The 18,921-nt window shown below is 36.0% G+C and overlaps 1 protein-coding gene across 7 annotated transcripts in view; it reads right to left on the bottom strand.

The window, feature by feature from the left end:
• DMD (dystrophin) overlaps positions 1-18,921 on the bottom strand; it is a 979,946-nt gene that overhangs the window by 535,903 nt on the left and 425,122 nt on the right. For all 7 annotated transcript variants that reach the window (XM_059839939.1, XM_059839938.1, XM_059839941.1 and 4 more), the window contains one exon: positions 4,389-4,539. In XM_059839939.1, the coding sequence (XP_059695922.1) occupies positions 4,389-4,539 (151 nt within the window). The remainder of the gene's footprint in view (positions 1-4,388; positions 4,540-18,921) is intronic.

The raw sequence follows: 18,921 nt of genomic DNA on the forward strand, positions 1-18,921 counted from the left end.
TCATGGTAGAAAATAAGTGGCCTTGAGCACTGAAACACTTTTTTTTCCTCTCCTCTCTACTCTGATTGCTTTTATGCTCTATTCCAGAAAGAACTGTTTAAATTTGGTGGTTATTAAATCATCAAAATCCATATAATCCAATTTAAATATAAAAAAGGGAAATTATTAGCATGACCATGACTTTCAGCACTGAAGCTTGGATTCTTGATATATTCTTACTTTAAACATCTACAAGGCAAAAATATGATGTTCCTGACAGCATGGTGCTGCAGGAAGGAGGTCTAGAGAAGGCATGAGTCATTCACAAGCCTATTGCAGGCAGGGGTAAGTACTCTAAAATGTAAATGCTGGATGGTTCATTGTATGAACAGTTAAGACCTGTTTACAGAGCAATTTACAGAAGAATTTCTGCATCTAGAGTATCCTCAGAGAGCTGAGTATAAATATTAGGGCCCATCATTCAATATTTAAGGTCCTCTGAGACCTTAAAAAATAAGCACTTTTTATATTTATGCCAGTAAATGAAAACAAATACTTGAGAAATTAATAATAGCATAATAAGAATTATTTTATATCAATTAAATTATGAAAAATAAAGTTCTCATCACTGACCAGTCACAATAAATGAACATAATGAATAAAATGAAATTTCTTCAAAATTAAGACCCAGAAGTTCATATTTTTTCTACTGAAATTGCACCACTTAAAACAACAAAATAAATTTAAACTTGCATTCCACAGTTGCATACTAAATATAGACCACTGAGAAATTCTTAAGACCAATGCAAAGAAGAAATGCTCTGAACGTTCTATGTTTTAAAAATAAAAATATCGTTTTTAAATTTTGAAGCAATGATTCAGGTACGTAACTTCACAGCCCAGTTCTGAAACTGTTATAGAATTCCTCTTTTTGTGGCTTTTTAGCCCAAAAAATGTGGCACATGAACAATCCCCCTTAAACCCCAATTCTAATCCTTGCTTGCTTATTTGTGTGTGTTAACCTAGTGTTAGCTTCCCACATAACATGATGGTTTTGCTCGTTGGTTTTAATTTGTTTTTCCTCATACAGAATGGAATGTAGATGGGGGCTGCAAGGCAGATCAATCACAAGATAAGAAAATAAAAGAACAAAGTTTAGATAGATGACTGAAAAATCTATTCTAGCATTCATCCATGGTAGGACACAACCACAAAACACAGCACCTGAGCCACCTTGTAGCTGATACAGATGGTGTTTCAGTTTGGGTAATAGTGTGCTATTTTGAGAACTCATGTTCCAGAGAGAGAAATAAGCCCAGGAAGCAAGAGACAAGTTGTCTGGCTACCATGTGAGAGCAGATTAGAAAACTGTGTCCTTAGTGTACTGAACATGGTCTGATAGGGAAAATGACTGCAGCCTGTAAGAACAGAAGGGGATAAACATCAAGGAGCAGATAAAACTGAACTACATCTCAGTCCTGGCACTAAAAAAAATAAGCTAAGTGCAAATGGAGGTGTCTGAAGAAGCTACAGTCACCAAGTAGTAAGGAGTAAAGAGACAGAGGAACCTCTCTGTCACAATAATGAGAAGGGGAAAAAATCCTTAAGAAGTTTGAAGACCGAGTTCGATACATTTCAAAGGCATTACATGATGTGCTTTCCATGAAATGTCCTTTTTAATCTTGTGTCTCCTAATCATAAAATATGTCAATTAAACTTTCTTAAAAACTGAAACATGGTATTTCTTCTCAGCACCAAAAGTTCTGATCTCAGAAAGGCGAGTGCAAAATTCACAATAAAAATATTTAGGAGTTCATGACCTGAAGTGAAACTATTATTAGATTTCAGTCACATAATTTATAATGCATAATGTTGTATAATACCATGCCATTATACAGCAAAAAGGAACACACCTTCCCTCCCCAAATACACTTGAAAAATGTAATTACATTTTAACCTCTATTAACATAATCATCTAATCATACTGTTGACTATTGCATTTTATATCAGCATTTGACTCTATGTATTTATTGAATATTAACAAACACATTAATCTTTACTTTTCCAAAGTAGTCCTACTCAGAAATAGTATTACAAATCAGAAAGCTTTGTATATTTTTCTTTTTCTAAACCAGTTCCTTCTCCAGTACCAGACTATTCACTTGCTTGTAAAGCTTTTTCAAACAAATCCTGTTAATTCTGAACGTGGTTCACTAAGCAGCATGATCTCATTAATAAAACAAGTTGCTACTCTAGTAAATCAGAACGCTCAGCTGTTTTAACTGTTTCCCTAATGGAAATTCTAATGATCTCTTCAGTCAGCCTCACAGAAGCCATACACTTTTGAAAGAAGACCCAGCAAAATAAAGAAGCAATGAAAAGAATGGAAACAGTGCAACTTCAGGCTTAGCATTCTGTCATAAATAAATGTTAACTAACATTGGATCTGCATTCTTGAGGTTAGTGGGAATATTTTTGCACCACTTGAATTTTCATTAGAAAGGTACTTTTGTCTGTTTTACTGAACTAAATGAAATTTTTGAGTGACAAATTCATGAGTTCTTCGGATTTCCAACACAAGAGAGAAGGGAAGAAAGAAAAAGTTTGATGGATGGCAAAAAGAAAAGAACACTCTACAAACATATATTCAAAATGATCTCATATGTTGCATAAGAAAATAAATGAATAACAAAAGGAGGCTAGGTCAAAGAGGAATGTAAAACAGAAGCAGTCTTCTGCACTGAATATAAGTTTCTGCATAACAACACATTATCTCAGGGCCTCTTATTGTGATTTTCTGTTTGGGATGAACCTCTTTTTAATGATGATAAGAAAATAATGCTTCTAATCTGCTGAGACTTTGAAATGTGCTACACACCCAGTGCATTTGTAACATCTATAATACATCTTACCTTTGTCTGGGAGGTCTAATTAATCAACCTTCTCCAAGTGAAAATGCTGATTTAGCAACATGTTAGAAATAAATTAAAAAAAAAAAATAACAGATCTATTTTTTTTGTAAACCTCATTTGAAGCTGCTCAAGGATCCAAGAATATTGCCAAGAAAGGTGATGGTGCACAGGCAAAGCAAAGAAGAATGGGTAAGGCTTTGTAATACCTTTGTGTCTACCTAGATACACATCTTACCTTAGTAATATATATGTTTTTCAAATTGTGGGACACAGAAAGGGAGTTGAAGTTTCAGAGAACATACACATAAGTTCTACTACCTTTTACATATGCAGCAAGAAGATTCATTAATTCCTTGATGACATTCTATTTTTTTAATCAGACCTTAGACACCTTTCTTCAGTATTCAAAGCATTGAAAGTAATGTGCAGAAATAAATAAAAACCCCTGCTACTTTAACTGCTTCAGCTTAGTGTGTTACTTAATAGTTGTATACTTTTTATATATTTGCACCACACCATTTTGTTTCCTTTTCAGTTCAGCAGTTTTACAGTCAAGAAATAACAGTGCAAATCTTTAAAAAGTTTACTTGAAATACTGAAATTCAAACCACGATTTATTTTTTTTTAACTGTAGGCCAAGAACTAGGTTAGTGTTGCATTCAAAAACACCTCTGGCTTTAATGTTAGACAGACCTAACTCCTTTCAACCTGAAATTAAGTAATTCAGTGCAGCAATTCAAATTTACAAGTGCCAATTACCTTAACAGCACTTTTTTCTTATGCACAAATAGTAATTTATAACATGAATCCAGAGTCTGGTCTAGTTATTCAGGTGAAACTATCTACTTCCAAAACATCAGTTTGGAATTAATTCTTCACACCCATTACCATTTGAATTACAAAAGAGCAAAATGAAATAAACTGCCAAGAAACTAGTGTTATTATTTCCCTTATGATGCTCAAAGAGCTTGCAAGATGAAAAGCATACAAATTGGAACTGGACACATAGCAACTAAGTGGCTATTCTGTCACACTGCATTTCACAAATAAAAGCATCCTCCAGGTCCTTTGATTAAAACATGAAACAGACAAAATGAGCAACACTTGCAAGACAGCATTCATGGAATATCTCTTGTACAGCTCAATGGCTAATCACATTTTTTCCACAAGAATTTAAAATTAAGCCTGATACTCCTGCTGGTCATAAATAACAAATGAAAATTTACAAGCACTTTAAGTAAAGACCAAAGAAATATGTAACTATGAAAGTAGAACAATATACCATGTCATCCCACATCTTATTTCATTTAAAAATATATCTTACAACAAGCTAGTGAAAATTTTTATTAACCAGAAAAAAAACCACATCTGAACAAAATTGTTGCTGTCCACTCAGCACTAGAAATCCTCCTTAAATGAGCTGCAAAATAGATTACCCAGACCTTAAAATTTCTTAAACCCCACAGAAAAACAGAATATAGGCTAATCAAATCATACCTGGATAAATTGCTTGGTTTTCACAAGCCCCACGTCTCCAGCCTCTATCTGTGCTCTTGACAGCTTCTCTTCAGTTTCACTTAGCCAATGATTAAATCTCTTCATGTCAGAATGAAAAATCTGCCACTTTTCCAAAGATTTGTCAAACCGCCTGCAAGTATAAAAGGAGATGAAATAACAATCTACTGATAGTTATTTATTGACTACAAAAAAACCAAAAAAACCAAAGAGAATAATGTTGGAAGTCTCAGGTTAAAATCAGTATAATATTGATGGCATAATATATTAGCATTTATAACAGTTATATCAAATGGCAATAGGCAGCACCTCTGAAGTGAAATTATTTCTAAGCAAAGGCATCACAAATCAGTGTTTTATCAGTTTTTAAATACTTTTGAAGAAAATTCAATGGTCTTCAAGTGAATTTCCACCTGCATTGTGCAAAGGGAATTTTTAATAAAACCAATTTCCTATGTTTCACTTTGAGTATTTTATCGTGATAATCACGCAAAAAAAGAAAAAAAATGTCCTGAAATAAAAGGATGATTATAAAAAATAGAACAATAAAAAATTAGGGTTTTGAACAATAAACAAGGATGAAAAATATTACTACCATGTCTGCAAGTCTATAGTTCACTACAAAAAGACCAGATAAGTACTTCCAGCACTTTGGGAAGGTCTGACCTGTTTTTGTCTAGAGTGACTGATTGATCTTCTGCTTCAAGAACTGTTTGACTTGGCCATTGCCAAATACGAAAGAAATGAAATTAAAACAGATTAAAAAACAGATTATAAGGTGGTTTGAAGATAGCCTACATCTTAAGAAATTCAGTTATCCTGTGTGTTAGATTGCTATGGTAATGTAAGAACTAATCAGAGATTAGCTAGAATGTTTTGTTAGAAGATCATCATTAAATGTGCTACTCTGTTGTCTAGTTTAATAATCCTCCTTTTCAGTATTATAATAGATTTTAGAGTGTACTTAAAGGATAAAACCAAAGATGCTCAATTATTTCTCTATGAGATAATCTGGTTCTGTATGGGCAAACTATACAATTATTTGAATGTTAAGGAGTTTAATTCACCAAACAAAATGACATTACTATGAGGGAATACAGATAATCTTTTCTATTTTACTGATGATTTATCATTTTTTAGAAGAAAATACCAGCAGACTATTGACCTGATTAAATGTTGCAGTCACTCATCTAACTTACTTACTAAAATGACTGTGATAATTTATCATGGTTATCATATTTTATTGCTTAAAATTATCAAACCATATTTTAAAGGTGCATTATAACAGGGATTTTTTTATAGATACCTTACTCAGAGTTACAAGGAAAAAAAAATTTTCCTTTAAAAATGTCACATAGAAAATAGAATTAAAATTCCATTTCTTTTGGTCCAGAATCATCTCTCATTTTGGACACTATATTAAAACATCTTTCCTCCTGTTCCTCACAAAGTAAAATTACTCTTCTCAGCATGGGAAGCTTATCAGAAGCTTAAATGTAAAAAAATTCAGTAGGGTTTGATATTAATATTCTTGAATTTTCCTTTCAGAACTTGCAAACTGACTCTCCCGTCACTCTACATTCTTCCTCCATCTTTTGCTCTGGGAAATAACAGTTGTAAGGAGAAGAAAAACAAAAAAGTTTCCAGAAGAAGATATGAATATTTAAAGCTTAAAAGTTTCCAGTGCTTATTGCTCATGTCTAAAAAAAAGCTTGCTACTCTCAGTATAAGTGTAAACCAATATAAAACATTAGTAAAAACCAGAGAGAGTTTATCAACAGGCCAAGTGACTAAAATTCAAGGCTCTTGCAGTGATCAAATACCTAAATATGATACAATGATGAGAGAAAATGTAATTTTTGCTGAAGTGGCAGTGTGGGTGCATTTGAACATCATGAAGCAGCTTCCTGCTCTGGGAAGTTATGGGACACCTCTCCTGAGTACACCTAAGTGAGAGTTTCCCTTGCTGAATCTCTGTATTACATCTGCATACGCACGATACCACTTCCAATAGCTTTTTAAACTTTAAAAACAAAGAGGCTTCTGTTTGTTTGTTTGTTTTATCATGAGCAATCCTGTTACCAGGTGGTGAGTTCAAAACCCACAAAAGGAGAAGCCTAATTAACTAGCAACGTTGAGCAGCTAAATTGCTGAAGCCTTGGCACAGCAAGATGGAGAATAAATTCATAAGAGAGCAGTTCTCTGAGGACTATGAAACCAGAAAGAATATGTCTGCCTCAGGGATCCCCAAGAACACAATGTGGAGCAGAGGAAAGTTAAAGACCTTGCACACCCTTACCTAGGCATCCACCCTTGTTTGCCATCAGAGACAAGTCATTGAGCTACAACACCCCTGTGTACCCATTCATCTGCTCAAACCCTTTCCCTCTGACCAGCATAAGCCTAAAGAGTGACTTCTGGGTGGCCACAAGTAGTGGCTAGGGGGTGACTGTCTGAAGTCTGGGCACTATTTCTTTTCTGATGTGTCCTTCTCTCTGGTTTTCTTAGCATCTGCTCAATAAGAAGGTGCAAACAGACTCCCTGAAGCCAAGGTTCTGGATGAGAATGTACAACTGGCACACTTTACAAAGCACTTGAGCATTGCACATGAGCTCTGACACAATAAGGCAGTTCTATTCCTCCAGCTTGGGCATGTTTGAGTTGATAAGCCAAAAACAACTGTCACACTGGTCCAATTTTTTCATATATGTACTGACACTCCAGCAGGGACCATGTTAAGCAGTGGCTTGTGGGAGTAATTTTATTTTATCACATTAGTACATAATGGATTTATATTGCCTCCAGAGAGCAAGAAAGAAAAAAAATGCAACCAAAGACTGCTGGAGTAGTACACAGCACAATTCACATTAAGTAATAAAAGTATTGGTTGTTTCCTTCCTTCCTCCCTGACCTCTCTTTCTATAAGTAAAATTTAATATTCTTTGGTAGCATTGCACATAAGCTTGCAAAGAGATTTACAAATGCCAATTTGGATGTACGGTCAGTGGAACTCTAAACTGTATGATGGGATTGCCCTTGATGTTCTGCGTCATAAAACTGATGTTTTTAAGAAGCTGTGCAAAGGTGAAAGATCTTTCAAAACAGAAAAGACACAAAAGTAGGATGGAGCACAAAAGGCTATTGGTTTGTTGTTGCAAACTAAATCTTAATTTTGCATCTGAGATTCGATTAATTCCTAGATATTTTGATAAGATTCCTTAATTAACTATGAAACCCACTTTTGTGACAGATTCTGGTTTAGCAAAACTTCACAATCATTTGACCCACAAGAAAAAGAACACTATTTATACAATTTCCTAAAAGACATGATTTATGACATGGAAATTGGTATTGTAAGAAACATGGATTTTATTCTTCATATTGGGAAAAACATTCCCTAAACTTCATTGCTATACTGTTGCTAAACAATGTACTGTAGGATTATGCTAATATTAAATCACAAATTTTGCAGTTTTGTCAGCTTAATTCTGCACAATTCACACCTTGTAAAAATACACAAACATCAAAGTAGTATAAATAATAATGTATTAAAATGTAAGAGCATTAACTTTACTATTTAAGGCCATTCTTACTGAAAATAAAAGAAGAAAACTTGTTCTTGTCAAGCAACTTCTACAATTAAACTGCTTAAAGAAAGAGCTAACCCATTTTCATAGGTTTTGATGTTTTCATATGACTTCACAGAATTCATGTGAATTCTTAATTTATATATAATTCCTTTATCCGCTCTGCATTTGGACTCCAAGTGATTATCTCATTTTAGACACTGCTATATCTTGATCTTGATCTCTGGTTTTGTTGTGGGTCCATTCTGGGACAGCACTTAGCTCTACATATTCTATTCACAGCTTTGCCTGTCTTTCAGCCATTAGCTACAAATAAATAATAAACTGCAACCAAAACAAGCATAGCAGTGCCATCCATCAATTCAAAACTTAATTTCTCTCCTCTTCCCAGAAATGAGGTTCTGCAGCATTACATAAATTAAAAAAATTCTACATTACAATTACATTATAAATATTTTGATATCTTGAATTGTATTGATTGTATTATTCTTCTTGACCTAGTTAGTGATACCATGCCATTCAGTGTCCATCTCTATCAAAGAAAATGACGACTAAATTGGCTAAGAAAAAGCAAGGTCATGTCAGTCATTGTTGGTTTTCAGGCATATGGAAATCCATTTTTTATTATACATGAGAGACCATTAAACTAAATAACCATTTCCAATTAATAATTATACAGCAAATGCATTAGATTCTAACAGATGTTGTGCATCAATTGTTTAAATAGAAACACCCCATATAATTTATAAAGCATACATACTTTTTCTACACTAACTAAAACTATCTATTAGGCATACAAACTTGAAAATTCCAATTATTTGTTTCCTACGAAGTTTTCTTTCATCAGAACAGAAATGCAATAATGTATTTTAGAGAACTTTGCCTCAACACCAATATTAAGTGTAGTTAACAACTTTTCCCTAAAGAAAATAAATAAAAATGCTTGATTAATGTGACCTAGGTGAAAGAGTATTTTGCAACTCTATTAAACATTAAAAAATATCCATGCAATTGGTAATAAACCCAAAAATTTCATAACTTTTTGAAGTGTAGCCACCAAAAGCATGATAAGGAAATCCCAAATCAAAAATTTTATATGAAACAAACAGTGACTCAATTCTATGGAAATCCAAACTAGTATTTCTGCCTGCATGTGAAAGATGTTACACACATTTCATTCTCAAAGGGTGACAGTGAACACCACATTTCCAGCCAGGATTCTGCAGCTGTAGTATTACCCGCCCTATGGCTGCATCCATCTGATGAAATTAAATGAGTGACAAATCACATGAACTCCTGACTGTCGGGGTGATGTTCTCCTCCTTTCCCCAGCCCAGGGGCTCTGGCCTGCCAGAGGCCAGTTCTGATTTGGCACAGCAGCATGAGCTGTCATCAGCCTTTAGGGAGGAATGACCATGAGGAGCCTCACCTGAGGTTTCTGCCCAGGGCTTCAGGGCCAGTTTTAAACTCAGACCTTGCCCTGGGCTACTCTGTAAGTCTGTCCACAGCATACCTTTCTCATGTAGCCAGAGCCAGCTTTGCTCTCCTCTTCCAGGTATTGTGGGAACTTTGGCAGAGGTTCCTGCTTGCAGTGCCTTACCCCAACCTTGCTGTGTCTTGACCCTCTCAAACATCCCTCCTGGAGCTCTCCAGTTGGAAGCCTCAAATGGCCTGTGTGCTGCTGTTCACACAACACACTGAGCAAGTATTTCCACTGTCCTTCAATGTCCCAGCTCCTCTGACTACAGGGTGGTGGCTGGAAGGTGGGGCAGCCAGCACAGAGGACATATGTCCTGCTAAGGGGTGTTAGCCTGGACTGCCCAGCTACACCCACTGACCTCCCATCCCAGCGACCAAGTGTCCATTAACTGCTGGAGCACACTGGACAGGCTCCTGGAGAGAGCCTCTTCCACCTGGGCTAGATCTGAGCTAAATCCAGAGCACTCTTTGGTGTGAGACAGAGCCCAGAGAGCAGCTGATCCCAACCCAAATGAAATACTCATGGACAGATTCTCAGTGAATGCCAGGGAAATCCAGCAGCCCATTCTGGTTCTCAGGTTCTGCAGCAGTTCAGATCCCATCTGGGACCAGGCTCAATGATAATTTCCACAGCTGGGACACAGAGGCAAGACCAAGATTTATAGAGAGCTGGAAAATAATATTCAATTGGGAAAAATCAGTTCTCAGAAAATCTTCAAATTACCATCATAACTTATAAATAAAAAAATAATGTCAGTGAATTTGTGGCATAGAACATAAGTATGTGTAAGGCAAAGTATATATTACAGGATGTCCCCTCAGCACTCCCCTGTAATTACTATGAAGTGCTTAAATCCCATGATTTCCAATGACAGGGTTCTTAGTTCAACCTGTAATAACATGTTTTATCCTCCATGTTTTATCCTCCTGTTCAAGTTTATGTTTCCACTTCCTATCTTGAAATCCCCCTACAACAGTGGCTTTAGAGCAGGAAGAATAACAGAAAGTAGATGATACCAGTTAATGCTGGCTGTTGACTTCCTGAGCCTGAAAGATGTTATTTATCCTGTTTAAGGTGTGGTAGATGTGTACAGAAATATAGATACTGGAAAATTAAATGTCCATATTTCAGCAAAAATCATAGTAATAACAGAGTCCTTAGCATTATCATCTTAAAATACTGATGCCTCTATTGGCACAAGGTATTTTATTTCTTTTGCAGCTTTTCAGTCAGTTAAAAACCTTTCTAATAAGTGATGGTTGCTCATTTGTTGTTTTTTTTTTTTTTTTAAGTTTACAATACAATTTCATTTAAAACCCCTTTACCTTTAATTTGGAAAACTCATTTGAGACAAGAAACCAACGTCCAAGTAATAGCTACTAGGTCTTACTGTAAGAGTAGCATATAGTAAACAGCTCTGTTTCTTCTCAAACCAAAATGTTGATGACTTAGAGGACTTAAAGAAATGGAAAGCAGAGAAAACTACTGATAGAGAAGAGCGTTAATAATTCTGCTATCAAAGAGAAAATATTTGTAAGTAATAAAGAACCTGTTTAGATTAAATACCCTACGGTATCTTTCCTGTGTTTAACAAAAACATCTTAAATAATTCTGACAACTGCAGTACAACAGTAAACAAACAAAAATTTATACTTTATTCAGAAAGTATGTTTTCCAGTATCATTAGAATTAGTAAGTATTTTCACAGTATTGGAATTTGAAAGCTTGCTTTTTACCTTTGACTATGAATAATGATTTGCAATCATGAAAAAAAGTATTTGCAGCATCCAGTATAAACAGAAAAGACAATGCATTTTGTAGAAAAGGAGCTGAAGGCCCTACTAGCACCTAAAACCCAAAAAAAGTAAGTGCATGTTTATGAGGGATTTTATATATATAAACATGTATAGACACAAAAATATATTATCCATATATTTATATACCCTAATTATATGCATTGATTTATTTAAAAATGTTCTGAATATTATATATATATTGGTTTTGTGAATAACAAAAGACCTTCAACATTTTCAAGTAAAATTTATCACACTAGAAATTCTTACTTCATGAATAAATAGCAAAAGACATTTTGGCAAATTCATATGAGTGAAACATGGAGAATTTAAACAATGTACAGACGCCTACAAGGGTATAACAACTCAGAAGGTTATTATCTCTAGTAGAGATATGCAGTAGAAAAGTCATATTCTACCACTTGATCCAACTCAGTTAGGAAAGCTTCTAATGACTGGACAAAATAACTTCCAGTGAGTCCTGGAGGTAACTCTCAGAAGCATAAACTCTGGCTGTCCAGTACAGAAGAGGTTTAGGGTGGGTATCAGGCAAAGGTTCTTCACCCTGAGGGTGGCTGGGCGGTGGAACAAGCTCCTCAGGGCAGTGGTCACAGCACCAGCCTGACAGAGCTCAAGGGGCGTTTGCAGAACTCTCAGGCACAGGGTCTGACTCCAGAATTGCCCTGTGCAGGGCCAGGAGTTGGACTCCATGATCCTCGTGGGTCCCTTTCAACTCAGGACTGTGATTCTGGGTCTATAAAGAATGCCAAACACATCATCTTCTCTGTTCATCACTGATCTCAAAAAATAAAATATATCTGAAAGTAGTTCAAATTATGCAAGCAAACTATAAATTCAAAGAAATTGTTGCTGAGATGATGCTAAAGGCCAGCTTTGTGCAATGTTACATGGTCAGCTGCCACTGCAAAGGTCTTCAGAACTCTTTCTGGGCAGAGGAGAGTCTGCATTGCACATCCTATTCTTCAGTAATCACGAGGGAAAAAACAGAATATAATTGAAACAGACTCTAAGGTTAAGCAGATTAAGACTGCAACAGGTAAGTTTGATGCAGTTTCTGTCTTCAGTTATCTCCTACCTCAAACACCTTTTTTTTTTGTTTTGTTTTGCTTTAGAACACAGAACTGAACCAGAAATCTAGCCTTTGGGACTACAGCAATACAGCAAGAATCAATAGAAACTGAACAGACATAGCCTGCTTATCAGAGAAAAGAAGTTCACATGGTATGAGGCTCTGATCTTTCATATAGTTTATATGTCAGTCCCACTGGACAGTAAGAGCTATTTACAGAATAAAAGCTCTGAAATGGAACATAAAAAAAAGCTTAATTTAAAACTGAAATGTTCAGTTTAACAATCTTTATTCACTCTCAGTAAAGAAAGTAATTAGTAGTATACTACTACTTTAGTATATACTACTTTCTCAGTAAAGAAAGTAATTACTAATATAGTAGAATATATGTGTATTTATATTAGCAGTCTTTAAATTAGCCATAACAATATTAAAAAAGTTTTTACTCATTCATTTAAATTTTATATTGAGATATTAGAGCTCTGCTTAATAATATAATTAACATGTTCCATTCTCTCCTGAGTTGAGTGAATTAACTTTTACTTTCTTGCAGAACAATGCGCAATTTTGATACTAAAGAACTATAGTTAGATTTCTGGCATAAGAAATTATGAAGAGAAAAAGATGAGATTTCAAAGCAGTTACAATTACCTTTTAGTTATTAAGTGTCCCAGCTTGAGATATTTTTAGTTAATACCTGTTAATTGAACTGTCAGGTGTATTAAAACAGACTTGATTAAAACGTCCATACTTTGCCACTGCTACTGTGACTTAAGAATTTAATAAGGCATATTTTACTTCTCTGTAGATAAATTAACCAAAGAAAAGTGATGCACAAAGCTCTGCAGAATATTCATGTTGTGTATTTCACAAAGTGAATTTTTCGTAATCCATATTTTGATGTTTTAGAGAGACCCACTTTGGTATGAAAATTCACAGCTTTCACAGACATAAATCTTTTCAGTATTGTATCACAGAAAAGAGCCTTGGGTGCTTTGTTAGCATAAAGAGTTGGGCAGCATCATAGAGCTGCCCATCCTTTAAACATGCACACAGAGTCATGTTAACTGGCACATAATGATTTCCTAGTCATGTTTACAGCAATAAGAGTTTTAGGGTCTTTATCACCTCATTGTGTCATACAAAAACATTAATCAGGCACCATGAGACATTAAGTCCAGGGACATTTATTGAATTATGTACATTTGGCCTATTTCTTTCTGCAACTGCAGTCTCTGGGAGCTACAGAATTTCTTGTGTCATAAAAACCCCCTGAGAATGCTTTCTAAGAAAATTGTCCAGAATCCACAATGAGAATTTTAGTTGTTACATAACACAGGCTTATGTTGAATTTAATGCAGATGTTTTAATTTGCCCATAAAATCAAGGGCTTTGGAATTTGGAAATAAGTCTTCCAAGCAGATTTGCACTTTTCCTCAAATGAAAATAAATAGCTATTGTTTGGACTGTGGCAACATTTACTGTTTCATTAAATTTACAAAAAGAAAATCAAAGCAGGAAAGAATCTGGAGGAAGACTATGAAATACACATAAGAGAAGAAGGGGCAGGGCAAGGTTTGTGCTGGAATAATACAATTTTTTTCTTTCAATACTGATCCTCTCTGTTAGCAGGAAATATGGCACCTATGACTATTAATATTTAGTACAATGAGCAACCCAGTTTTCACACAAAAAAATGAGATGCTCCTAAGAGCAATAAGGTACAACTAAGAAGTGAAGATTTACAACAGGGACTGAAGAGGCTTCAATTCCCTGCCTTTATTAATCTCATTTCCCACCTTACCTTGTGGCTGGCATCTCAGGGATTTCCAGCCTAGCAACACATTTCTTTCTGCAGCTCTTCAGATCTAATAGAGAACTGCTTGCCAGATACACAAGTTAGAGAGAAATGGCAGTTTAGACAGGAACCGAAAAGAAATGGCAGTGTCACCCTGGAAGACAAACCAGGGTGACACTGCAATCCCAGTCGTGGCCCATGACACATCATAGCTGTAAGATAATCATTACTGTTTCTAACAATGCTTGGACAAATAACCAATAATTTCAAATTGCCATTACATTTTGCTTCAAATTTGCAGAACTGCAGTTCCAGGGTAAAAACTTTTTTATCAGTAGAAAAAAGCACTGACTCAAATTTCCACAAAAAGATTTTTAGATTACCAGTGCTTTGTCTCCAGGACTAAAGAAAGTCTTGAAAATCCCTCCTTGCTTGCCAGAGTAACAAGCTAACTGCAATGGATGCTTCTGCAATTGGTTCTCCACAGACTCTTTATCCTCTTCCTCCTGTAACTAGGAAACCCAAAGCAATAATCCCTGGAGGACAAAGTAATGACAGCAAAGAAGCTCTTTAAGCTTAAGCAACTTCCCCTTTCTGAAAGTGGAAGGGCTGTACAATCCCATTTACAAGATGACAGCCAGCTTGATTTCTCCAAAAAGAAAACCCCTAGAGTAGTTTAAAAAAGGCTCTCAGTCCTCTGCCAGCTCCTGGGGATCAATACAGCATTCTCATTCAACTAATTTCTCCCAAATTGCTGTGGGAAAAGACATGCTAAGTTGTTTAACTAGAGAAGAGCAGTTGTTTTCCATCGAGCTGTGGTGAGGTATTTTTTTAGTTCCCTGGGCCCTGATTATGTCTTGTTCAGTCCCAGGTGAATCTGGTGACTGTCACAGGAAAATTCCAGCACTGGATAAGAACCATACTGATCCTAACAAGGCTTCTCCAATACAGAATGGACTGAAACTGTTATGAAAGTGGTGCTTAACTGTAGAAGAAAAAAATAGCAAAATACACAGATTGTGGTCTGTAAACACAGATAAAGATACTGCACTCACACCAAGATCTTCCTTATATTTTTTAGAGAAATCATACTTTTGTTGTTCCTTTAACATTACAAGGTCAAATAAGTAGATTGAGAATTTTTAAAAATGTTTTTAAAATTCAAACATAGCGCTCTACATACTTAAGAAAACCATAGCCAAGCAGGTGTTTAAATTGCTTGAAATAAGCGTGGAAGAAATCATGCTGCTCATTTGGAGACATGCACACAAAAGAAAAAGAAGGAGATGAAAGGTAGAAGGAATCCTACTCTTTTCTGTACTAGCCAAAAAAAAGCTCAGTAAAACAAGCTGTTTAAGAATAAAACAATCCTTCTTATTTTTTGGACATTATCCCTAGGGAAAAGCTTTGACACATCTACAAAGTCTACTTACCTATGCTTTGCTTCCCTTACACAGCAAACATCTTAAGGTTCCACTTCAGGGGTTTTTACTAGATGGAATTACATCCTTGTATTACAAGGTTCTGTAATTAATTTATTCTACTTAACTATAAATATGTCTCAGTAGAAAACTGGATGACAGAAGGAGCTGCACATTAGTGGAAATCACACACAACACACCATTTGTATTACTTATCAAGGGCATTAAAATGTGAATCCCTTAAAATTATATTTTACCCTAATTGTTAGATTCTTCATTGTCAGAAGCAAAATCTTCTTTTCGTCTTCTATGTAACTTCACATACTTTTTTTTAATAGCAATTTAACAGCCACATCTATAGAGAAGTTAAAGTGTGTATGTGCAATGTACATAAATCTATACTTGTCTGTATATATATGTATATAAAGGCTTTATTTCAATTTTTCAGTCTGCCTGGTACACACTGATGACTTCAGTGCATAATTTACATTTCAAAGGATACTTCAAATACAAAAATGCTGACTAGGGAAAATGTTCAAATTCAAGGATTATCACATCACTGTAGCAAAGATTTCTTGTGCTTTCTACTACAAAGTGGAAAAACCAGGGATGCTGTAAAAGGTCAGGACTAAAATTCAGAGCTCCTACTCAGAATCTGTGCACCACTCTGGGGTAGTGATCTATCTTTCTTTACTCAAACAGTACCATGCCAAGCCTAACTGTAAAAGATTTGTGCAGATGGAGTGCAAGATTAAACCTGTTTAGCGCTGTCAAGGCTGACCTGGCTGGGTGCTGGGTTCCTTCCAGGGTGAACATGCACTGCACAGCCTTACGCCTTTTCTGACAAAAAAAAAAGAAGCCATCTGCAGTAGCTGGTGGCCATTCCACCATTCACCAGAAAGTCAGCTGGACCAGAGGTTTGTAAGTGGGTAGCAGATGAAGATTTGGGAAAGTTGTTTAAGTTGGATATCAGGAAAAGGTTTTTTACTCAGAGGGTGGCTGACCACTGGAGCAGGCTCCCCAGGGAAAGTGACCACAGTACCAAGAAAGACTGACTTCAAGAAGCATTTGGACAATGCTCTTTGTCCAAATGCTCTTGGTGTGTCTAGCATGGGGTCAGGAGCTGGATTCAATATTCTATGATTCTACTACTGTCATCATAAACTCTACTGAGAATGTAGCCAACAGGAATATACTGTGTTTCTCAACCTCACTGCTGTAAGTCCATAAACCCAGAAGGATTTCACTATCAAATCATGGCACTAACTCCACAAAGAAGAAACAAGAGATCAATAGATTTCTGTTATAGGGGATGAAGAGCTCCTGAGTGCCAAGTGTAAGCTGAATTCTGCTCCATACCATGGATGCTGATTTCAGGAGTCTGAAAACAGTCACTAGGTCCTCATTCTCATCTACATGTTTGGAGAATGTGAAGTTGCACTTTGTCCCTCTCTGCTTTAGCTAACATAGGGCTAGGCTCAGCAGTCATTAACCTGGAGGTGAGGTTTATCTCACTAGATGATTTGCTGAATTTGCACAGAAAGTCTCCTTTACAAATACTGCTGAAAGCAGCAGAAAGAATACTGCCAGGCAGTCTTAGAAATACCAAATACGCAAAATAACTTTGCATTCATGATGGTGGTGCATTATTTACTAATTATTTTCTTTACCTAGGACCAAGGCAGTGCATAACAAAGTTATCCCCATTACCTTTTGCTATTCCTTCTCTGCAAACAGGTAAGGAATCTGGAGCATCTTAGCTCGGCACCCTTTGAAAGTGCTAAGCAAGCAACCTGCTGTCATTTACCCCAACTGGTGAGGAACCCTGCTTGCAACCCAAGATTTGCACAGGTGATAAAAATAAAAATATTAAAAAAAAAAAGAAAAATAAAATGGAAGAACAGAATGAGCTTAGCTGTCTGGCTGTCTTGAGAAAGACAGTATTGTTGTTTTGAAGTTAAAAGAAAAGAGAGAGGAAAAATTTTAGAAAGTTAAAACTGTGGTTTTTAAAACTTTTGCTCTGTAATTCACTGTTTAGTGACCAGACATATCAGATTTAAGGTAGAGAATAACCACTTTATGCACTTTAAACAAAGTTGGAAGTTCATAAAATATAAAAATCTTAGATAATGATATGTCCTAGAAAACTACAAGTTGTTCACAGACCTTTTTATTTTCTTTTCAGTATGACCTTCTCCTACTCTATTTATGGACATATCATATTCAACACTGTAGAAGCTTACACAGCATAGAATTCACCTGTGTGGTAGTCTTCATTAAAAAGTGTGCTCTTCCTCTGTCTCTGTCAGAATCTTGGAGAATGTAGTGGCTACAGATTGCACACTGCCAGAGCTCCCAGTTATGCCAGCATAAAAAGCAAGCTGAATCAAGAATCCCATTTCTAGCTTCAGTCTTGCCTATTTTCCTTCTAAGTACACAGAGAGCTCAAAGGCAATTCACTGACTGATCCCTGAATGACTATAAATGCTGATTTATCATTTCTGCTCTGCCCTAACATGTTCTGCAATGTTCAGATTATAGCAAGCATGTTCTACATTACTGTTTCAACATTTCTAGCAGTTACTCTCAATGCTATATATTCTGCCTTTCTATTTGCAGGACCATGCTATGCAAGCAAGGCCAGTCAATTACACTATTCACCAGTATTTATAGTTCTCTAACTTTCATGCAAAATGTTCTACTCAGACCCCTTTGGCCCTGTTCCCTTTAGCAACACAATCTTTTCATTTATCAAGTCCATTACATCCCCTTCCACCAGTGATGTCCTTGTTGCATCCTCTCTCATCAGAGTGGTCAGTGTGGCCAGAATGGTGTCTTTTTCTTGCCTTGAGTTTATCTCTCCCATGGCTTCCACTGTACCAGGGCCAAGAGGTCTGTGGTGCTACCCAGCTCAGCTTCTGTAGCTGTCTGGTCTTTCACACTATTTTATGATGTCACTGGCTTCCCTGCTTTAGAGGAATATTAATACTTTTGAGGATACTTTGGAGGACCATGACTAGACTATTAACAGCCACACTTACTGAAATAACTTGAGTTGGTGAAGAAAAAGGGTATAGAAGCTGTGATTTTCTTTCACCAGGCAAGATGCTACATCTTGCCTGCCCTGAATGTCTTGGACTTGATTTCAAAAACTAAGCATCTGTAACTTCGCCTACTATCGACTATAGCATTAGGTGACAAGTCTGAAAAAGAGGTTTAATAAAAACAGCAAATCCAGGTGGGAACTGACTTGGAGACTCAAAGCTGACTGCTAAGTCTCTTTCTATGAATGCTTTCATATATTGTATATTTGTGCACTATTGCTCCATGGACTATAAGTTAAAAC

Source organism: Haemorhous mexicanus, chromosome 2 (genome assembly GCF_027477595.1).
Source record: "Haemorhous mexicanus isolate bHaeMex1 chromosome 2, bHaeMex1.pri, whole genome shotgun sequence".
Taxonomy (NCBI): domain Eukaryota; kingdom Metazoa; phylum Chordata; class Aves; order Passeriformes; family Fringillidae; genus Haemorhous; species Haemorhous mexicanus.